This window comes from Bos grunniens, chromosome 10, assembly GCF_055505025.1.
Source record: "Bos grunniens cultivar Pamir isolate PY7600 chromosome 10, Bosgru_T2T1.0, whole genome shotgun sequence".
NCBI classification, from domain to species: domain Eukaryota; kingdom Metazoa; phylum Chordata; class Mammalia; order Artiodactyla; family Bovidae; genus Bos; species Bos grunniens.
Window position 1 is genome coordinate 50,106,802 of NC_141174.1, and position 24,184 is coordinate 50,130,985.

The following is a 24,184-nucleotide window of genomic DNA, read 5'->3' on the forward strand; positions in this document are numbered from 1 at the left end:
GAGGCAATGGAGGATCATATTTGAAAAGTGAATGGATGTGATCCAGCTTATGTTTATAGCAAGGTAAGTGTGCTGGCAGTGTTAACTGTGGATTGGAATGGAACATAATAGGAGAATAGGCAGTATATAGGATCTGAACCAGAGCACTGTATTTGTGAGAACAAGGGATAGTTACTCAAAATATTTCCAAGGTAGAAATTAATACAGTGAGTAACTGGTTAAGGGAATATGAAAGATGTGTTAGCTAATTTAAGAGAATCACTACACTTCTAACCACATTTGTAAATGTCTCAACATCATGCTGACTATGAAACTTCTGGGAATAGTTTTTATTTAGACTTCCTTTTGTAACAATATATTTTAGGCAGTGCTATAGTGAATACAAAATGATTTTTCAAAGGACATGTGATAAGTTCATTTCAGAGCTATGATATTTAATGTCTGTGTGTTGTTTAGTACCAAGCCTAATGAGAATTTAGGTTTCTCTATAACTTTTAAAATAATTTTTGTTCTTTGGGGTTAGTTGCTGTCTAGTTCATAGAGTCATTTACAGCCTAATTGATTCTTACTGTTATTTTCAAACTACTGTTCAATATAAATATTTAGAGTATTGGTTTTTATTATTGTCTAATTAAGAATGATAAGCTAATAAATAGGGAACCAGCTTCACCCCCACTTTTATGAAACTGATTATTGTACTTGATACATTTATTTCTTCCACAAATGTTTGTTAGTGATTACTGTGTGTCAGGCATTGTTCCAGGCACCAAACATGAAACACTGAATAAAATAGACTACTCCTTTGTTTTCATGGAGCTGTCAGTGTACTGGGGGAAAAAACCCAGATTGTAATGTCCCTCCATAATAATGACATTTGAACAGAGAGACCTGAAGGAAATTCAGGGAACAGACCATTCAGATATCTGGGGAAGCATTTTATGAAGAGGAAAGAGCAAGTGGCAAGGCCCAAAGGAGAGAGCATGCTTGGTGTGTTTGAGCAAAAACAGGGATCCATGTAGTTGAAGAAAAAGAGTGATCTAAGAGAATGAATAGTAAGAGATGAAGTCAGAGAGGTGGGAGGTGGAAACCATGAAACATTGTTGACCAGTGGATTTAATACTGAATGAGATGAGTAGGTTTTGAACATAGGATTGACAGAATTTGAGTTGTATTGAAAAGGTTGTTCTAGTTCCTGTGTAGAGAATACACACTGTTGCAGGGCCAAGAAGCAGGGGGACTTTTCAAGACACTGTTGCGGTGATACAGGTAGAGATGATGGTGACTCAGACTAAGATGATCGTGTTAAAAATAGTGAGTCAGATTTTGGAACCGTTTACAAGGTAAATCTAATGGGATTGTATCGTTGAGGAACTGAATAGGGACATTTTTGGCTGAGACTTATCCAGAGTTGGAGAAGAAGCATTTGGCATTTTTTGAGTATACTTCTTTTGTGCCTCTATGGAAGAAAATATCTGTTATTGTTGTTTAGGTGCAGGGCTTCATTGTTGAGACTACAGAGGAGTACCGCAGTTGCTTCTCAGATGCACTGAGAGGGCCTTGTTTCCAGAAATTTGACAGCCAGCTAGTTGAGAGGAGGTTTGGAGATGGCTCATGATCTTTGTCAGGGTTAGAATGGCTCTTCAGACAATCAGAGCAAATCCTCAGTATACCACGTCACTAGATAGTTCTAAAGGTGGTACAAAATACCTGCTTGCTCCCGGAAAACTTAAGTTTCTTTCACTCCCTGGGCATTCAGTTCAGTTCAGTCACTCAGTCGTGTCCGACTCTTTGCGACCCCATGAATCGCAGCACGCCAGGCCTCCCTGTCCGTCCATCGAGTCAGTGATGCCATCCAGCCATCTCATCCTCTGTTGTCGCCTTCTCCTCCTGCCCCCAATCTCTCTCAGCATCAGAATCATTTCCAATGAGTCAGTTCTTTGCATGAGGTGGCCAAAGTACTGGAGTTTCAGCTTTAGCATCATTCCTTCCAAAGAAATCCCAGGACTGATCTCCTTTAGAATGGACTGGTTGGATCTCCTTGCAGTCCAAGGGACTCTCAAGAGTCTTCTCCAACACCACAGTTCAAAAGCATCAATTCTTCGGCACTCAGCCTTCTTCACAGTCCAACTCTCACATCCATACATGACCACTGGAAAAACCATAGCCTTGACTAGACGGACCTTTGTTGGCAAAGTAATGTCTCTGCTTTTGAATATGCTAGCTAGGTTGGTCATCACTTTCCTTCCAAGGAGTAAGCGTCTTTTAATTTCATGGCTGCAGTCACCATCTGCAGTGGTCCCATCACTTCATGGGAAATAGATGGGCAAACAGTGGAAACACTGTCAGACTTTATTTTTTTGGGCTCCCTGGGCATTAGGCAGTTTTTTATTTTTCCTAAACAGATAGATCTGCCTTTTGATCGTCTCCCTTTTTCCTTTTGATCTTCTACTCTTACGTCATTGATTAAATCGCTGTTAATGTCCTGTTTAATTGTATATTTACAGGATATTTATATAGAATGATGTGGCTAGTAAAAATAGCATAGCAAAAATCACTATTTGGAAGTTATTTTCAAGATAAGTCATTTTATTGAAATCAGTCATGCTTAATTATCTTTGAAGGCAATGGCAACCCACTCCAGTACTCTTGCCTGGAAAATCCCATGGATGGAAGAGCCTGGTTGGCTGCAGTCCAAGGGGTCACGAAGAGTTGGACACGACTGAGCAACTTCACTGTCACTTTTCACTTTCATGCATTGGAGAAGGAAATGGCAACCCACTCCAGTGTTCTTGCCTGGAGAATCCCAGGGACGGGGGAGCCTGGTGGGCTGCCATCTATGGGGTCACACAGAGTCGGACACGACTGAAGTGACTTAGCAGCAGTAGCAGTGTACTTTGGCACTAGAATATCCCTACTTGTAAATCTTTGTTCTCATCAATACCAAACAAAAATTCTGATTAAATTTTAAAGATGAGCTAAAAAGATCATTCCTTCAAATCTTTTTACTGATCTTATTTTCTTGCATGTTTTATTAATTTTTGGCTGTGCTTGGGTCTTCGTTGCTGCATGGGCTTTTCTCTAGTTCCAGCAAGTAGAGGCTACTCTAACTGTAGTGCACCAGCTTCTCATTGCAGTGGCTTCTCTTATTGTGGAGCACAGGCTCTAGAGCACACAGGCTTCAGTAGTTGTGGCGAATGGGCACAGTAGTTGCAATTCCTGCGCTCTGGAGCACAGGAAGGTTCAGAGCTCTCCAGCACAGCCTGGAGCACAGGCTCAATAGTTGTGGCTTATGGGCTTAATTGCTCCTTGGCCTGTGGGATCTTCCTGAATCAAAGATCAAACCCATATCTCCTGCATTGGTGGGTGAATTTTTTACCACTGAGCCACCAGGGAAGCCCTCTTGCATACTTTAAAAAGAATCAAACTTTCTAATTTGACAATTCATTGTACAGAAGCTCAAGTTTTTATTAGTAAAATAAAAGCTTCTGTAAGCCATGTGTATGCCTATGAAGCAGAAGGTCTTCTCTAAATATCTTTACAATTTCTACATTTCCATAGCTTTTCTATCTTATTTGTTTTTCATGCATTTGTAGCATAAAATCAAAGGATTTGCTTTTATATTCTAGTTGTTTCTGTTTCACAGTTTCTGGACAAGCATATCAGTAGATTTACTTCACAAGTATCTAAAATTTGAAAAAATATAATGAAAAATGATGGTAGGTTTTTAAGTGTATATTATTTTACATTTGATTGCAGCCTTTGAGTCTCATCTAAAGGAATATCATTACTCTGCAGATAAAATTGAGTGAAGAAACTACTGAACAGATGCATCCATGGCTTCGGTTATCTGACATAGCTATCTCTAGTCAGGTTTCTTTTATCAGATCATCTATTGAATCACCCTATAGCAGATGGCAATCCTACAAAAGTATATTATCTTTTCCTTATTTATAACAGTGTTGGCATTTGGTATTTTTGAAGTACATTTTATTTGCTAGAATAAAAACTTGATTTCAAGGCTACTAAAGCTCTGTGTGTGTGTGACGGAGACAGAAAAGTATACAGTCATCCCCTGTGCCCTTCCTCCCAACTTTATATATGTCCCTTTTCCACAAGGATTAGCTCTCTGGCATAATACCAGGCCAAGTGGCTGTGTTGCCTTCTTATAGCTTTGCTGCAGGGATATTCTTTGTATTGCACTCCTTTCCCTTTCAGTCCTCTGCTCACTAGACTCCCCACCAGTACCTGAAATCTTTTCCAGGTCTAGACCTGTTTCTCCCTTTACCCTCCTTGTAGTCTAGGGTGGCAGAGTCTAGGTGGTGTAGGTCTGGTGGTGGCAGGTGGGAGAGAAGGAGCTGGTCAGCAGCTCTACTTGTCATTCACCTCTTTTACCTCCAGGCATTTCTTGTCTGAGCCTCACTAAGCCTTGAATAATGCATTATATACACAAACTATGTCCTGTTTGAGCCTCTGGGGGCCCAGATGGGATGGGAAACAGGCATATAAGGTATAAAACAAGTCGCTAATTAAAAAAAACTCGTTTCCAGTTTTTGCTCATTGTTAAAAACCTAGAGAAGTCTTTAATACTCTGTGCTAGGAAAATGAAAGGAGTGGGATAGAAGCTGTTGACATAAGTTTATATTGACTCAAGAAAGGGGATACTTTCAGTCGAAAATGGTGGTGGAGTGGAGAAGAAGCAAGCAGACTAGTATCTGAATCCTTCATAGAAAAGAAATTAACACTAGATGTTTTACTTTCTCCTTATGAGTCTTGCTCTCTGACATCTCAAAACTTTGGTTACACCTTTTATTCCTTCTTCAGGTTCCCAGGCCAGAAGGCCCAGGCCCACTTCTTAGGGAAGTGCCTGTATGTATAGTAATTTATGATTTGCTTTCAATTATTTTTTGTATTGAATGTTTTACAAAAGAAGGAAGCAGATTGTTTCATTTAATTCACAAACCAGTATTTTTAGATACTGGGTCTAAAATGTAATGTTTGCTCTTTACTGGAAAATACTAAATAAAATAGTATGCCTTTTATATTGAGACACATGAAGTCAAAATATATTTTGGATTTTAATTGGTTCCATTCAGAAAAGCAGGTACTTAGATTCTGTATATAAAAGATAAAAAAAAGAAAAGGGTCATTTAAATCTCTGCATTAGTTAAGTTATTGGTTAATCTTTTTAATTTTGTTGAATAGAAATAGAATAAGTTAATTAGAAAGTTAAGCAAAACTCAGAAGTGTTTCTCCTTAATTATTGCTAAATTTTCTGTTGGATCTACCATTTTAATCTGTCAGTTGAGGCACTAACATATCAGAATTTGTTGAATTGGCATGTGTAGGCTAGAAATAGGAAGGAAAGAAAAATACATGGCAATGGTGGTTCAGGCATATCTTAATAGAAATGTTTCCCTTCTAATTACTGTATTGCAACTATGGTGTATTTTCTTGTTGATAAATAATTTTTCAAATTGTGATCAATTTCTCTATTGTTTGTTTTCTGTGTTTAATTTCTTTGTTCCTGGTTACCTTGGTCTTATGGCTGATGCTTTGGAAAGTTTATTATTCCTGTTATATTTCAGTTTGTACAACTATTGTCTTCAGCAGAAAGGAGTCATTGTGCTAAAGGATGACTCTTGCTTTGTCAGTGCCAGCCACGACCTTCTTCTACTCAGAGTCTGGATACATTTAACAATAAAGCTACAGAGCTCTAAGTTTAAACCCTAGTCAATCCTTTAAATTCTATAGCATCTTTTGAGTCCCCTACATGTTTAGTATCACTGGTATGTAGTACTCTTTAGTTTGTGGCTTAATTAATTACCATTTTGTTTAATCTTTGCTCTTCTTACATGTTGAGTAAGTAGTTAGTGTCACATGATGAAAATTAAGTATGTGTTTTCTCAAAATCTTACTTATGACTTTAACATTTTGTCTGAGATGTTTTCAATAGCAGGCACCTATTTTTCCTATTTTTTAAAAATAAATGTATTGAAAATAACACATAGCCCTCGTATTTAATTGTTTGATATAAGACAGTTCAGGATCATAAAATGAATTATTTTCATTAGAATAGGATCATCAAAATAAGTTTGTCTTAAATGTTCTAAATGTTCAGTGAGAATCATCCCACCTCCAGGCCCACCATTCTGTTTTCTGTTTCTATGGATTTGTCTGCTCTAGGTATCTTATGTAAGTGAAACCAAACCGTATTTGTCCTTTTGTGATTGGCTTATTTCACTTAACACAATGTCCTCAGGTTATAGCATGTGTAAGGATTTCCTTTCTTTTAAAAACTGAATAATATTATATTGTATGTATATACCACATTTTGTTGAACTTGCTTCCACATTTTGGCCATTATAAATAATGCTCTTATGAGTTATGGGTGTACAAATATTTGAGAACCTGTTTTTAGGAACCAATTTACGTTCACATTTTACTTTTGCTATATGATATTTTAAAAATCGTAACACATATAGAAAAAAGTCACAAATGGAAAGTATGGTCTTTTTAAATAAAACTTCTACTAAAGTTATATGCAATTTCATAAGTAGTTTTATATTAATGGAATTTATAGATCAGTAGTAGTCTTTGTCTTAGATTGAGTCTGATTGGAACCGTATCTAAAATGTTTGAAAAACAGATCACAGATAAATGGATACTGAAGAGATGGTAACAGTGTGTTTTCACATGGTATTCTTGTATTCTTTATTCTTGTATTCTTATATCAAGAATATTCTTTACATGAACTTGTAGAATCTTTTTTAAATCTAGAATTTTAATGAGAATTCTCCAAGAATGAACAGGACACTTTTTTTTTTCCTCCTACATGTAGTCTGTATGTTTTCAAAGCTTCTTTTTCATTTGAAATTGTGTCTGATGTGCTATTTGTAGTAGTACCCATCTTTTCTCTATACTGCTTTTGATGTAGGAAGTACAGAATCATAAAAACAATAAAGTAGGGTCCTATTACATGAATTAGTAATTAGTGTATTCCACTTTGGGTACTGACTTCCTTTCCTTCCTGTTGTCACCTAGTACTTAAATGACAGTTTTGTCCGTATGAGAGAGCCTTGGGGCTTGTGGCTAGTTACGGGAGAATTTGTAGTATTTAACTTACTTCAGACCACTTCTCACCTAAATCACAGAAGACATCAAGGATTTTTTTTTCTTTTTAAGAAAAAGAGGTTCTGAACTTAATAAAAAGCTGTCTTTGTAACATCTAGAGTTTCTCATGCAAGAATGAAGCAAAAAAAAGCCAAGCATTTGTATTTCACCATAGAAAGAAGGTCAGAAAGGATTGGGAAAGTGTCAAGGATAAGAAAGACTGTTCTCAAAACAGACAAGGGATAAATGGCTAGATTGAGAGATCTCCAACTCTTTCAGCTTTTTCTGGAGGTTGGTTGGAAGATGAAAATAATGGCACCAAAACTTCAGAAGTTCTATTAAGGAAAACAGTGAATTGTTCGGTTGTTCATGGTAACTTATCCTTCTCACATTGAGTTTTCCTTTGCACTTTCCCTGAGAATGGATCTACTCATTTAGGATCAGATTTTCGGGGAGATTTTGTTAGGATAAGTTGTCACATCATTTTAATATCATTAATGTTGATATGATATGGTTTGATATAGCTTGATTCAGTTTGATATCTTCAGTTAAGAATACTCAGTGCTTTGGTAGAAACCAGTTTATTAACTTGAGCAATTGTTTAACTTGCTTCATTTTCTAACCTTTATTGACTTCATATTTTCATGGAGGCAGTACTAAACTTTGAAAGTGAGATTTCATCTACTCTTAGAATGGGTGCAGACACAGGTGGAGAGACCTAGATTATCCTTTGTTTGAAAGTGTCCAAAGACCTACATTGGATCTAAAATTCTGCAGTGTATATAGAGCTGTATGTGTGAGTGTGTATGTGCGTGCGTGCGTGCTTAGTCACTCAGTCGTGTCCAACTCTGCTACCTCATGGACAGTATAGCCCTCTAGGCTCCTCTGTCCATGGGATTCTCCAGGCAAGAACACTGAAGTGAATTGCCATTCCTATCTCCAGGAGATCTTCCCAACCCAGGGATTGAACTTGGGTCTCTTGCATTGCAGGCGGATTCTTTACCATTTGATCCACCAGGGAAGCTCTAGAGCATTGAATACAGCAGTGATAAAGATACTCCTAAATGACTTATTTCTGCAGATTTCTGAGACAGAGATTGATACACAGACAGTTCCAATCAAATGCAGATACCACTCACTGAATTGTAGTCTCTGCTGTACCAAACAAAACCCATCATAGTATCCTCTTGGATTTATGTTGTATACTTTGTTCTCTCCTTAGGTATGGATGAAAGAGGAGGTACGACATCTTGGGGAACAAGTGGTCAACCAAGTCCTTCTTACGACTCATCTAGAGTAAGTTTGCTCATTAACCCTTGATTGAAACTATAAAGATAATTTGGCAGAATAAGTAAGTTCTTTCATATATGAATTCTATATCTTAAGAAAAGTGAAGATTATCTTATTTTATGGGAGTATATTAGAATACCCAGTACCTTCACAGTAGCTTTACTTCTTTCCATTAACTGTCACACTTGAGAGTTTATTTTGTCTCCTACAAAGAAAGAATTATTTTTGGTGTTATTCTATACCTTAACTACTTATAATACTTTTACTAAAGTTGGAAGAGCTTGGAATGCCTCACTAAATAGTCTCCAAACATTATCATTTTTCTTCTTGTATTTATTTGCTTTGAGAGCTCTCAAAGTACCAATTTTAGACCAAATTAACATTCTACACAATGAAAGGGTAAAAGGTTAGAGCCTTTTCCAACAATTAAGATAAACCCAAAAAAAATCCCCCAGAACTTCAAAAGATGAGACTGAGAGATTGAAAAGTAGACCAAAGAGTTGACAGTAAAATTAAGTGCTATGCTCCCAGATTCCGTAGTAAATTGCTGAGGTTAAGAGATACCTTTTCTGAAGAGTCATACTTTGAAAAATGATGAACTGTTCATTTCCCTCAGAATTAACCTAGAAAAAATAGACAAGCACAAAATTTATGGGTACTTAACTCCAGAAGTAGATTGGTATAAATGGAAAATAACCTGAATAATGTGATTGGAATTCATAGACTCCATATGGGTTATACTGTTTTGCATTGAAAAATGCTGAATGAAAATACTTATTAAGGTATGTGGTTTTACTGTTTTATTTGGCTTTAAATGTTTAATTTATTTTAAATACTTTGTAGAAGAACTGGAATATCCCAAGTGGAATCCAAATAACTAGACAGAGAGAGAGACTGTTGAACATGGGTTTTAGTGTTTCCTTTTCTGGAATCAGTGCTTCGAAAGCTGGGTTGTGGTGTAAACAGCACTGTTCTGGGTATCATAGGATCTACTACTGACTCTGCTTTGAACTTGCTGTTTAATCTTAGACATGGATAAACTGGCTGATGTCCCAATTTCCTTCCACCTCTAAAAGTTTTTTTTATTTTTTGAGTAATACTGTGAATTTGAAATATAAGTTCCCTATTTTGATTTTGAAGTAGGAATTTTATATATGGGAGGACACAGTACTACTTGTTAATTAATATTGGATTATTTTCTTTCTAAGCCTTGAGTTGCTGTGTGATAACATGTTATTTCTTAATATGCATTAAATGGTGCCTTTGTACCTTACTTCACTTTCAAGCTTTCTGCTGCTGCTGCTAAGTCATGTCAGTCGTGTCCGACTCTGTGCGACCCCATAGATGGCAGCCCACCAGGCTCCCGTCCCTGGGATTCTCCAGGCAAGAACACTGGAGTGGGTTGCCATTTCCTTCTCCAATGCATGAAAGTGAAAAGTGAAAGTGAAGTCATTCAGTCGTGTCCGACTCTTAGTGACCCCATGGACTGCAGCCTTCCAGGCTCCTCCGCCCATGGGATTTTCCAGGCAAGAGTACTGGAGTGGGTCACCAGAGTACAAATAGAATTCTAAGAGAAGAGACCTTAATAATATATCCAAACATTTATGTATTTTATCCTCCTGAAATTAAGTTTTCCTTTAGAGATGTACTTCAAAGCAAATCTTGCTTTTCTTTTTGCTGTTTGATCTGTAGGTCAAATTGAAATGCTGTTTTTTACTCTTAATTTTTTTCCAATGTATGTTATGTACAGTGAAAAGTTACATTGATTTTTATAGTAGTTTTCTATTATAAAAATCCACATTAATCTCAAGATACCCTGTAGAACCACACATACACACATATTACACACACATTTTTTTTTCCCTACTGATCTGCTGAGTGATCAGATAAAGCAGGGATTTACTACCCTTCTTTCTTTTTGTTCCTGGTAAAATCTACTCTTCCAGTAACTTTCTTCTATTTATCCTAGTCATGATTCTGAGTTAGTCAAGATGTTGAATTTTATTTATAATTTCAAAACATTTATCTATCTCCTGAACTCTTCTCACCAAGGAGAGTGACATTTATGGTTATCTTTGCAACTGCCTTCAACACTCCTTTTTAAGAGTATTTTCAACTTTTTGAGTTTTACTATTAAATGTTTTCCACCATCTTGACCATGTTTTTATTAATCATAAGTATAGATGAATATAAGTTTGTTAATAGAAATTTCAGTTGAACAAAATACTTAATTCTTCAGAATATTTTAATAGGTTGAGTTTTTATTTTCTATTTTTTTTAAATTTTATTTTATTTTTAAACTTTACAATATTGTATTAGTTTTGCCAAATATCGAAATGAATCAATAGGTTGACTTTTTAAAATTTAGAAATACATAATGACTTTGGCTAAAAGCTAGTTTTGACACATTGTAAGTAAAATTAGCAAGTCAGTTTAAACTTTTGTGAAATATTAGGTACCTTTGTAGAAATTATATAAATGAGATTTTTTAGACTTTACCAAATTGTATAAGTAACACATTTCCTTCATAAAAAGTTGCATCGTTTAAATAAACAATTTGATTTTACATTACTGATGGAAAAAAATTTTAATTTTACTTTTTGTGATAAATTGTGATAAAAAGGTTTGTAAAAATGGCAGAATGAGTAGTTTGGTGGAGTTGTGAAGCATATGCTTTTAATTTAGATGGATTCAACTATCTGAGTTGCTGTTTTCCTCCCTCTCCCACTATGAAAACTATAAGGAAGAAACAATTTTTTGCAGTACTGTAAAACAGCATTTGGCACCTGAAAGCTATTAATACTGTAATACTATGGAGAAGGAAATGGCAACCCACTCCAGTATTCTTGCCTGGAGAACCCCAGGGATGGGGGAGCCTGGTGGGCTGCCGTCTATAGGATCGCACAGAGTCGGATACGACTGAAGTAACTTAGCAGCACTATGCATTTTAGGCTACAAGATTGGCTATGCAAAATTTCATGAAAGTTGAGCTCAATATTTATTTAACAACTTTCCTAAGGAGAATTTTTGCTGTTTATACTTTTTGCCTAATAGGTCTTGACTTTAATTCTAATGAAGATACCATTCTGCTCCAGTAAACTTGATGCATGAGTTCCACTGGCATTGTATGGTTAAGAGGCCACAAGCTTCTTATCCTGTGTTAGCCTTATGCCTGTTCTTTCAGAAGTAAGAAGGGTCACTGCAGTAAAGCTCTTTCTGGTGTGTCTGCCCTGTTTTTTGCCAAATCCACCAGAAAAGTAGCCTCATAGGGTACAAGTGATTGGTTGAGTTTCTGGTTATCAAAATTACCCACTGCACATCATTCATTGCAGAGTTTTTGTTAAGCAGACACAGAAATAAACACCATGCCTAATAATGGTTATGGAGGAAATGGTAGACATTTCTTAGGAAATGTGAAGATGGGACAGAACATGTTTGAGACATTTGAAGGGAAGTAACACAATATTTGTGGTATCTCTCTCAGCCTCCTCTGTCTTTATTAGAGTTCTGGTTTCTACACTGTTGACCTACTCCCCACCTGTGCAGAACAAAAACATGCACGTGAACAGATAAAAGCGTGAAGATGATTGAATAGCACTTCTAGTTTCAAAAATTTGTGAAGGTGTGGTTGAATTTAAAGCACCAGAGACTGAAAGGAGTGATTAATCTCAGTTCATGGGCAGAGGTATAATGAATGAGTTTGTCCGTTCCCTCCCTTATTTTTTATCCTTTCCTGCAAATGAATGTTTTCTATATTTGATATTTCTAACCAGGTATAAAGGCCAGAGAATATTATGATTTTTCTTACTTTCTACAGTGTTAATGATTTATTCTAGTTTCAGATTTTTCCCCTCTTCTTTGAAGGCAATGATTAAGAGCACATACTCAGGAGCCAGACTGCCTGGGTATGAGTCCCAGCTCTGCCACTTACTGAATGTGTGATTCTGGGCCAGTTACTTAAATTCACTGTACCTCAGTTTACTCATCTGTGAAAGGGGAATAATAATAATTACTCTATAAGGTAATTGTTGTGAGAATTAAAAGAGATACACATACAACAAGAGGTGCTTAGATCAGTAGAGTGCTTAGATCAGTGTCTGGTACATAGTGAGTGTTCTATAAGTGTTGACTCTTAATTATATATATCAGAATTTATCAACTAGATCTATTTGTAACAAACATTTAAATGAATGAATACATTTGCAGATATGCTGTATTGTAAGTGTAATGAATTGTTTTCTGATTTGACAATAAGAATTGTTTTCTGATTCAGTCATGCTTAATTACTTTTACTTCCTTTAGATTTGTAAAGGATGTAAAATTGATTTCCTTTCCCTTTCAATTTCTTTCTTGAGAAAGCAGAAATCTTCTGTCAAGCTTTGATAGAAAAGTTTGTCTTTCTAATACTTTATACATAATGAATGCTCTATATGTTTCCTGAACATAATCAAATTAAAGAAGAATCATTAGATATACTAATGATTGTGTTTGAAGATCTTCCCCCTTGGAGGGGAAAGAACCAAAATTGATCTAAGCTTGAAGTACAGGGTTGTATTAATTAATGGTAATAGACTTTTCTTCTGTGCTTATTAATTATTGCTCTAATTGATGACACTACTTAGTGAAGTATTTTATTTAAGATCACAGCCTCTAAAGAGTTGTACTCCATGACTCTGGGCAAATTACATAACCTCTTTGTGGTTCAGGTCTTTAATGTCTGTAATTATGGTAATCTTACACATACTTCGTAGGATTTTGGAAGAGATGGAATGCAATAATAGCTATGAAGTACTTCATTTATTGATAGAATAAATGAAAGCTACTATTATTATCAGCATTATTATTTTCTCAAGGTATCTAATATTTCATTGTGTGTTTTTGTGCTTATATTTCCTCATGTACAAATTCTGTTTCAAAATGTTTGATCATTTTAATTTATGGAAATTCCAAAGGACCATGTCATCTTGGTTTTCCTGCCATCTTAAGCTCTGCTACCCAACCTAGACTGAGCTCAGAATGCTGTTGTACCATTGGAGTTTATATCCTGTCTAGGGGTTATGAGAGGGCTCATAAGAAAAAGAAGTCTTTTGATGATACTCTTTCCTAAGATATAGAGTTTGCATTCCTCAATTTAAAAGGTATGAGTTCACTGATAGGTCACTACTAATAGAAGTTATATTTATAGGTACCATCAATGACCAAGAGCTGGCTGTTTAATCATGAGTATTTTCAAATTACATATAATCCATCATGGTGGTTGTTTTGGAAAAGAAACACCATTCAACTGAGTAGAGTTTGTGTGCTTATTTTTTTCTAATTGCTAAATTTCTACCATGGTGTTACTTTCTCTTTATAATGTGGTTTGCAGAATGAAATAGTTGTGTGTGTTGCTCTTTTTTTCCCTCCCCATTTTGCAATATCAATATAGAATTTTCAAAACTGGAAAGTGTGTTCGTTATCTATATCCAGTCTTTTTATTTCCTAAATGAGGAAACTAACAGAATTTGAGATTTGGCTAGGTTGAGATGTGTGCTGCTGATACAAAATACACACGAGATTTGGCTAGAAACATTGCCTAGTTAATGATAGATCCTGGCCTAGAACTCACATATTCTAAATTCTATGCTAGTGTTTTTGACCCCCTTAGTATTCCCAGCTCAAAGAATTTTCTAAAATTTTCGGCCGTATAATAAAGGAATGGGAGAAGAGAGAGGGCAAAGGTGAAAAAAGAAGAGCATCTGCAAGTGATATCTCTAAAGAAGACATTGGACATGATTTGCTTTAAAAAAAAGAATTGCCTAGCAAGTATAGTGTTTTGTAAGACAGAATAGTGTAGAATTTAAGAGCTTGATGTCTGTGCTCTGTTTCTGGCACTCTTGTTTGTTAGCTATATGACTCTAATCATGTTACTTCTCTTTGCCTCGAACCAGTTTTTCTTTTTTTCATTGGTAGGGGGGATGGGGTGGGGTGGATACTAATAATAACTACCTTACTGCAGTTCCGGACTTAGACCTATTAGTGGAGAAGGGGAAAACCAGTTATGTGGTGATGAGTTGGCTTTAAAATACTTAGTTTAGCTAAGCTGCTGTATATGACTCAGCGCAAAATAATGTCAGGAACTTTCTGTTGAAGGATAAATAGTTGGTATGTTTTGAGGTCTTTCATTGTAATACATATTGTGGCTTGTGCTACCTGTTGCTGTGAAGGGATATGAGGGTTCAGTTTATTTAAAAAGCACCATCAGTAGTCATTTCTCAGATCACTTGTTAGGAAAATACATGGATGGCAGCTTGACTGACCAGATCAGGTATTAATAGAAAATGAAAATATTAGGGTACAAAGATTCAGAGGTTGTTCTAGATTTCTGAGCATCATACACAAATCCATCGATTGGGTACTTGGGTTAAGGGAAGCAAAAATAACTAAAAATTCAACTAGAATAAACACAGAGCTTTCAGATTCTATGGACACTAAAATGAGTCCATAAGGTTATCTGTATTCGTTTAATGTTACTTCTCTAATGACTTCTGAACTGTGCTAGATGTGGCTAAAGGGATCTTAATTTTCCTTAGTGCTCTCTCCATTGTTAGCAGGTATTCAATCTCTGTTTCTTCATATATATGGAATAGCTTGACTAAGAGCCACTCTAAAGTTTGATGGGTAGCAAGTTAGAGTCCCCTCATATGCTGTCTGTCCAAAAAAAAAAAAAAAAACAACAGACCAAAAAATAGAGGTAATTCTGACCCCAGAAAGGGTTATACTGGGTGAAGTTTTGAGAGAACTTGGTGTGTAGTTAATTTACATTTGACAGTAGAGGCCTTGGGAATATCTAGGAGTAGAGAGAACATGTTTTCTTCTCCCACTAGAGCACAGTGGCATGAGAGTTACGCTTGTAAATAAGGATGATGGTGTTGTCTGCCTGCTTTTTTGGAATTTGCATTTACTGTGGTTCCCTAGTTTTACCATGCTGAGATTAGTGGATGCACTGCTTTTTTTTAATGTCCTAAGTGAATGGATGTGTATCTTAGAGTTCAGGAAATACGATTAGTTATACAAGTAATATTTATTTTAAGTAAACTGTAGAACTTTAACTCTTTAAGGCCACAGTGAGAAGCTTTAATTAGGCAATGAATAACTAATTACCAAGGTAATTTCATTGATTACCATGAGATACAGGAGAGGGAGAAATTACTTTGGGTGGTCAGGAAAGACTTATTAGAATAGGAAATGTTTGAATAGAATACTGTAGGAGAAACAGTACTTGTGCAAATAAGGTGGAAAGGAAGACAACTTTTTGGAAATATAGAATGATGACACCACAAGTTACAGAGGCACCAAAATCACAAATGCAATAAATACCAAATAACACCTTGCTTTGTAGGTGATTAGTATGATAAGGCAGATAACCTTTCTGTAGAAGAAATAAAGTCTATCCTTTGGGGAATAGAGAGCCAATTAAATATAGACTTTGACATGGGAAATGGCAGAAAGGGTTTTATGAAGATCAATACATTGGGTATGAAGGATGGATTCAGAGTGAAAAAGTGACAAGAGATTGGATGATCTGATTCGATGTTACTACACAGGCTCACTTGTAATGAAATAAGACTTATGTTGAGATAATAGGATTAAGATCACAAAATAATTGAAAGAGAAGAGATGTCACAAAGGAAAAGGAAACTGGCACAGTTAGTGACTGAGAAAGATACAAAATCATGTAGACTCACTCCCCCCCAGAGAACGATGACTCCTTAAACTTAAACTCCATGTGTTTTATTTAGGTTTTGACAAGTTAGCTGTGGTTGTGTTATACCACTACTAGATTGTTTGATTTTGATAAATAGCTTCCCTTATAAATGGGAAAACCTAGTTGTGTAAATAAAAAAATACTTTTTTCTCATTGTCCCCCATTTGTCAGTATTGATGGGTAATGAAGTTTTCTCCCTTAGAACACATATTTTTTCTAGATTGTTTTCTGTTTGCAATTGTTTTTATTTTTGAATGGGAAAATGATATAGGTTTTATAGCTACTATGAGATCAAATGCAATAATTAGAAAGGACACACAAATTTTGAAATAGTATTTTATGCCTCTTGATCTCAGGTACAAAACACGAGATGAAGCAGTTAAATAGCAAAGCAAGACAGGAGGGACAGAGAATTAAAGTAAGTGTTTTCTATATATTGCCTCTATGTTCCCATTAATTTGTTTTGTTATGTAACTGCTCCTTCTGAATGTTCTGAACATGAAGAAAACTATGGGTGAGAAAAAGGTGTGTCTTAAAGTTAGGTTCAGATAAACCCATGAGAGAAAGTTTTGTTTGTTACTTGTGGTCTTATTCAAAACAATACCTCCCTGTAAATTATAATCTTAATGTTTTTGGTTAAGGAAAAAAATTGAATTGAGATGAGACACACTCCTTTAAATTTCTTGCTAGTGGATATTTAAAGTGAAAGAAATCACATAGCTATCAGATTGTCTACTTTTCCATTTTTAAGCTAGTCAGACCTTCTGTTTTTTCAGTTTAGCTATTCTTCCAGGAACAGTGTCTGTTGAGATGTTCTACCATAGATCTTGTGGGCTAGCAGGTCAGTTTTTCACCTCATTGTGAGTTTCATTTAATTTTGTTTGTCTATGAAATAACATCTTTATCAGGATTGATCTTTACAATTCTCTCTCTTTTTTTATCCCAGTGTTGTCTTTAAAGTTAACAAATGGGAGTCAAAGCAAGTTAATCTTTGAATCTCTTCTTTGTCCCTTTTTGTAATTTTTTAGACAGATTTTTACTTATTTTCTGTAAATTTAGATGTTTCTTATTCATGAAAAAATAATGGAGGGTAGATTCTGGCAGGATACATCTTTAGGTGTGCTTAGCCTGTTTTAATTAATAACAATATTTACAATACCATTTGCCACTGTATGGTTTAAAACCTTTCACATATTACCTTTTGTAAGCTTCATACCAGCTCATCAAGAAACCATTGGAAAAGTCATCATTTTAGAAGTGAAGAAACGGGGGGTCAGAGAAGGTAGATAGCTAACCAAATATTAAGCACCCAAGACTAGTAACCAGGCAGTATGATTTTAAATTACTGTCCCTTTGGACCATATCACACTGGCTATAGTTTAAAAGAGACCCCAAAGTGAAAAGTGAAAGCCACTCAGACATGTCCAACTCTTTGCGAACCGTGGATTGTATGGCCTGCAAGGTTCCTCTGTCCACGGAATTCTCCAGGCAAGAATACTGGAGTGGGTAGCCATTCCCTTCAACAGGGGATCTTCCTGACCCAGGGATCAAACCTGAGTCTCCTGCATTGCAGGCAGATTCTTTACTATCTGAACCACCAGGGAGACCACAAAATAGTTGTTATTACTATTTATCTAGGAGTTGGACACTGAGTAGATGCTATAAGATGATGGTTACTATCATTATTTATTGAATCTTACTCACATTTTAGACATAAAAAATATAAGCTATGGAATAAGTCAGATAAGTTTGTTTCCTGGTATCACCACTGTATTTGACCTTGGAAAAGATAAGATAACTTAATTTCTGAGCCTCAGATTTCTCATCTGAAGTGAGATTTGTAGAATAAGAAGTGTGTGAGAATTAAAAGAATAACATATTCAGCACATATCTGTAATTTATTAAAAAGTCTATAAGTGTTCCTCTTTTTACATTCAGTCTCATAGAAGGTAACCCCCAGAATTTTGTAAGTCTTAAGTACTCCTTAGAGAGACAGCTGTTGTGAATTCCTGGAGTATGTCCTGAACAAAATGCAGGACCTGTTGCAGTTTTTAAATGCCCACCAAGAGGTCCTGTAAGTCACATGAAGGTAATTATGTTTAAAAAGTTGAAACTATTGGAGAAGTTCATAGCAGATAAACAGATCTTGGGATTTGGAGATTATTAGGAGAAATAAAATTGGGCAACCCAGATTCTTATGAACATAGATTCTTATTAGTCTATATTCTTAAAGACAGAATTCTAACAGAAGAGGCTTCAGATAATTCCTCAAATCTGTTTGAAAGGTATCTACTTCACAAGATAGTGATAAGACTTCAGTGAGCTTATGTATGTCACAGGCTTCAGTTCAGTTACGTCCGACTCTTCACGACCCCATGACTGCAGCACGCCAGGCTTCCCTGTCCATCACCAACTCCGGGAGCTTGCTCAAACTCATGTCCATTGAGTCGGTGATACCATCCAACCATCTCATCCTCCGTTGGCCCCTTTTCTTCCTGCCTTCAATCTTTCCCAGAATCAGGGTCTTCTCAAATGAGTTGGCTCTTCATGTCAGGTGGCCAAAGTGTTGGAGCTTCAGCTTCAGCATCAGTCCTTCCAATGAATATTCAGACTGATTTCCTTTAGGATTGACTGGTTGGCTCTCCTTGCAGTCCAATGGACTCTCGAGAGTCTTCTCCAACACTATAGTTCAAAAGCATCAATTCTTCGGTGCTCAGCTTTCTTTATAGTCCAACTCTCACATCCATGCATGACTACTGGAAAAACCATAGCTTTGAGTAGATGGACTTTTGTCGGCAAAGTAATGTCTCTGGTTTTTAATATACTGTCTAGGTTGGTCATAGCTTTTCTTCCAAGAGCAAGTGTTTTTTAATTTCATGGCTGCAGTCACCATCTGCAGAGATTTTGAAGCCCAAGAAAATAAAGTCTGTCACTGTTTCCATTGTTTCCCCATCTATTTGCCATGAAGTGATGGGACCAGATGCCATGATCTTGGTTTTTTTAATGTTCAGTTTTAAGCCAGCTTTTTCCCTCTCCTCTTTGACTTTCATCAACAGGCTCTTCAGTTCCTCTTCGCTTTCTGCCATAAGGGTGTTGTCATCTGCATATCTGAGGTTATTGATATTTCTCCCAGCAGTCTTGATTCCAGCTTGTGCTTCATCCAGTCTGGCATTTCACATGATGTTCTCTGAATATAAGTTAAATAAGCAGGGTGACAATATACAGCCTTGACGTACTCCTTTCCCGATTTGGAACCAGTCTGTTGTTCCATGTCCAGTTCAAACTGTACACAGATTTCTCAGAAAGCAGGATAAGGTGGTCTGGTATTCCCATCTCTCAGAATTTTCCAGAGTTTGTTGTGATCTACACAGTCAAAGGCTTTGGTGTAGTCAATAAAGCAGAAGTAGATGTTTTTCTGGAACTCTCTTGCTTTTTTGATGATTCAACAGATGTTGGCAATTTGATCTCTGGTTCCTCTGCCTTTTCTAAATCCAGTTTGAACGTCTGGAAGTTTTTGGTTCATGTTCTGTTGAAACTTCGCTTGGAGAATTTTGAGCATTACTTTGCTAGTGTGTGAGATGAGTGTAATTGTGCAGTTGTTTGAGCATTCTTTGGCATTGCCTTTCTTTGAGATTGGGATTAAAACTGACCTTTTCCATCCCTATGGCCATCTGCTGAGTTTTCCAAATTTGCTGGCATATTGAGTGCAGCACTTTAACAGCATCATCTTTTAAGACTTGAAATAGTTCAGCTGGAATTCCATCATCTCTACTAGCTTTGTTCGTAGTAATGCTACCTAAGGCCCATTTGTCTTTGGAATCCAGAAAAGTCAAAGGTTTAGCATGATCAGGTAATATCAGTTCCTCCTGTGATATATTTTTGTTGTACACTCTAACATTTTTATTTTGAGAATAACAAGCTTGGACTGTTATCCTGTGACATATTGAATAGACACTTAATCCTTTTTGCTGTCAAGTGAAGTAATTATTTCATGTGGTTTTATGTCATAAGCAATCTGTAGCATTTTGCATGGAGCAGTTCATATTCTTGGTGTTTAGTTTAGGAAATTATTTAGTGATTAACCAGTGGAGCATCAGCTGTCCTGAACCAAATGTCTTCTCCACATTGGTGACACTATGAAATTTCATTGTTTATTTTTCTGAGTCCTTACTCTGTAAAAATTTTCTTGAATTTTTTTCCCCCTAACAACCCTACCTTGCTCTTGTAGATAACACTTTTCCTCAGTGTCTTTCTTCCCAGTTTGGAATTTTGTAGTCTTCTCTTGGGTGTCCAAATTTTAGTTTGTGGGCTGTTCACATTTTTTCTTCCACTTTTTTTCATTTATGAAAGATTTACTGAGATTTCACTGGCATTAGTTGGAAAACAAAAATGCTCAGTCCATGTTTCTTGGGTAAAAGGAGCGTTCACTCTCACATGAAAGCAGAGAATGATAGAAGTTATATCATGAAGGCCCAGGGAGAGTAGAAGCACAAAAATAGAAGCAATACTTGGTTATAAAACCTCCAAAACATATCAAGTGACAAAGATGGTTTGTAATACAAGAATAGAGATCTTCAGTCTAGAGACTTCTCCCATTTGATGAGTAAACTTGGTCAAATGAGTTACTTATTCTGGACTTAATTCCTAACATGTAAAACAGAAATTTTTTAACAAGATCAGAGTTTCTCAAACTCGGCTTAGGTTATTAATAAACAGTATGTAAATACAGAGCTCCATGATCCAATATATTTATATATTATTGAGTTAAAATAAAATTAGACAGATGTCCTTGTTGGTATTAAGTGTCTCAGAATTTATTATAAATATAAATCTTTAAGAAAGGGATAGAATATAGTACTTCTCTCTTTTTTTTTTTTTCCTACTGTCAAATCCTATTACCTATGAATTGTTTGATAGTACCAGTCTCAATAAATAGTAAATTTGACAACATATATACTTATTTTTGTTGGTAGTGTTCAATGAAAAGATTGTCCTTTTCCCCCATTGAATTCACCTGTTATCTCTGTTGAAAATCAATTAACCATGTACGGGAGGATCAATTTCCAGACACTGTTCCATTGATTTTTTTTTTAACCTTTGAATCAATACTATATTATCTTGATTACTGTACCTTTAAAATACAGATTAATATCAAGTAGTATAAGTCATGCAGTCTTATTTATTCTGTTTCAAAGTTGTTTTTCCTATTTTAGATACATTGCATAGACAATGAAAAGTTTGAAATCAGCATATCAGTTTCTACAAAAATCTTCTGGGATTTTTGGTAGGATTGCAAGGACTCACATCAGTTTAAGGGGAATTGATAGTTTAACAATGTGGAATCTTCTGATCAGTGACTATTGGTATAACTCTCTTACTCTAATTTCTTTCAGTAATGTTTATAGTTTTCAATGAACACATATTGCACATTTTTCATTTAGTTAATTACTAAATAAATATTTTGATGTTATAAGTTTCAATTTCTAGTTGTTCATGTCTTATATAAAACTATAATAGGTTTGGCATATTGACCTTGTGTCCTGCACATGGCTAAGCTCACTGGCTGTAGTAGCTTTTTTTGTACGTCCTGAAGGATTTTCTGTTTGAATATGAGAATTTAACTTTTTCTTTTCCAACCTGAATTTTTCGCATTTTTTGAATTGATTGTGATTTCTTTGCCCTGTCCTTAATATTGGGGTAACAATCAGTCTTTTCCCATTAAACTTGATATTAGTTATAGGTTTTGTTCATATGATTTATTAGATTGAGGAAGATTCCTTTTATTCTTAATTTGTTGAGAATATTTATCAAAAATGAATGTTGGACTTTATTTAAAAATTTTTTTCATCTATTGAGGTGATCATATGGATTTTCTTTATTAATGTGTAAAATTTTATGATTACTATTTTTAATTTTAAACCAACTTGACATTCCTGAGAAAAATAGCTCTAGGTTATTATTGTTGTTCTTTTATATATTGTTAAATTCAATTTGCTGAAATGAATATAAATATAAGAATTTTTATATTTGAGTAATACTGATCTGTAGTGGTTTTTTTCTTATCTTGCCTGCCAGAATTTGGTATCACAATAATACCTCAAAGAATGAGTTGAGAAATATTACTTGCATTTTAATTCCTTGAAAGAATTTATGTAATACTGCTCTTATTTCCTCTTCAAATATTTTTCAGAATTTACCAGTGAAGATACATGGGCCTGGAGTTTTCTTTGGAGGATTGTTTTTAATTTTAACTTCATTAATTGATAAGAGCTGTTCAGTTTTTTTGTTGAGTGAGCTTTGTTAGTTTGTGTATTTTAAGAAATATATCTATTTGTCCATTTCATCTAAATTGAATTAATGGCATAAAGTTGTTAATAATTTTCTTTACTTTTATATATTTATATTAGGTAATCTCTTGCTATAATATCAAATTACTGCAATCTTAGTGGCTTGAAATAGTACACATATATGGATTCATGGTTTCTGTGGGTGACGAATTGGTATAGCTTAGCTTGATCCTTTGCCTCAAGGTCTTTTATAAGGCTGTAAACAAAGTATTCACCAGAACTGGGGTCTCATCTGAAAGATTGATTGGGGAAGGGTCCCCTTCTGAGATTATCTATTTTTTGGTCATCAGTTCCTTTTGGTTTGTTGAAGATGAATGTTCCATTTTGGCTGGAAGCTGCCTTCAGTATCTTTCCAACTGGGCCTTTCCATCATGACAGCTTGCTTCATCAAAGCTTTCAAGCTGGAGGGGTCTGCTAGCAAGATAGAATGCACAGTATTATGAAGCCTAATTATGGAAATGACATTCTATTACTTTGCAGTATTCTGTTGATTAGAAGCAAGTCAATAGGTCAGGTCACACTCAAGAAGAATGGCTTATATAAGGGTATGAATACCAAAAGACAGAGATTATTGGGGGGTATCTTAGAGTCCTCTTGGCACAGTGTTTGTAGGATCTGTAGTTAAAATCCCTACCTCATTTCTGATTTTGGTGAACTGTTTCTTTTTTTTCCTGATCAGTATGCCTAGAGGTGTATCTCTTTTACTGACTTTATCAAAGAACTTGTTTTTGTTTCATTGGTTTTCTCAATTGTTTTTCTCTTTTCAGTATGTTTGAGTTCTACTCTACCTCTACTATGAATTTAGGTTGCTTTTTGTTTTTTAGTTTACCAAGATGGGAGTTGTGGTCATTGATTTCTAACAGGCATTTAGTACTATAAATTTTCCTCTGATCATGATGTTACCTGTATCCCACAGTTTTTCCCATTTTGTATTTTCATTTCATTCAGTTAAAAATACTTTATAATTTTGTTACCAAAAGACTAGGGTCCCACCATTCTCCATTTACAAGATAAATTACATACTCAAAAATGGAAGAAATGAAAGATGGCTTTAATTAGAATGCCAGCCATCTGTACAGATGGTAGACTCAGCATCCCTGAAAACCAACTCTGAAGGTTCTGCTTGGCCATGAAACTTTAAAGAAGAAGGAGGGAAGTAATCTCAGCTAATCATTCAGATAGGGGGTCAAAGTTATTGTCATCCCCCACACTGCCTACAGACTCATTACTTCTTGTGATCTTCCTCTAGATATTACCTTGTTCACAAGGTGTGTTCAGAAGATTACTGAAGGGGAAGCTAGGGAAGAGATCTGGTCATCTGTTAATTCCTTATTCTTCATTTCTACTTCTTTAATCTATGGAAAGAACCCACAAGTTAGGCAAGGTATTGTGCGGTTAAAAGCTTTGAAAGGTGTGCTTGGACTTTAGATTAGTAGAGCATGGGGGAGTGCTGGGTAAAAGTTAGTTATTATACAGCTTTGCTAAAGTGACAAGAAAAGGGGCTGAGGGTGGTTTCCTGCAAAGAGCCACTTGCAAATCCCCACTTGTCAGAACATCATTCCATTTCTATGGGAATAGGGTGAAGGTCTATTTTCTATAACTTCATTCTGACATAGGTCCTGTTTTCTCAGAGTGGAAGGTGTCAATGTGTGTCTGTTTTGCTGACAATTTTGGTTTTCTGCTTAAATAT

General features: G+C 35.6%; 1 protein-coding gene across 10 annotated transcripts in view; it reads left to right on the forward strand.

The window, feature by feature from the left end:
- Positions 1-24,184, forward strand: part of TCF12 (transcription factor 12) — a 393,760-nt gene that overhangs the window by 140,202 nt on the left and 229,374 nt on the right. For 7 of the 10 annotated variants that reach the window (XM_086321160.1, XM_086321163.1, XM_086321164.1 and 4 more), the window contains exon 4: positions 8,333-8,406. The exons of 1 other annotated variant lie outside the window; for it this stretch is intronic. In XM_086321160.1, coding sequence (XP_086177286.1) covers positions 8,333-8,406 — 74 coding nt within the window. Of the gene's footprint in view, positions 1-8,332; positions 8,407-16,503; positions 16,566-24,184 lie in introns of all 10 variants that reach the window. 2 more of the 10 variants (XM_086321167.1, XM_086321168.1) reach the window with 1 other exon arrangement.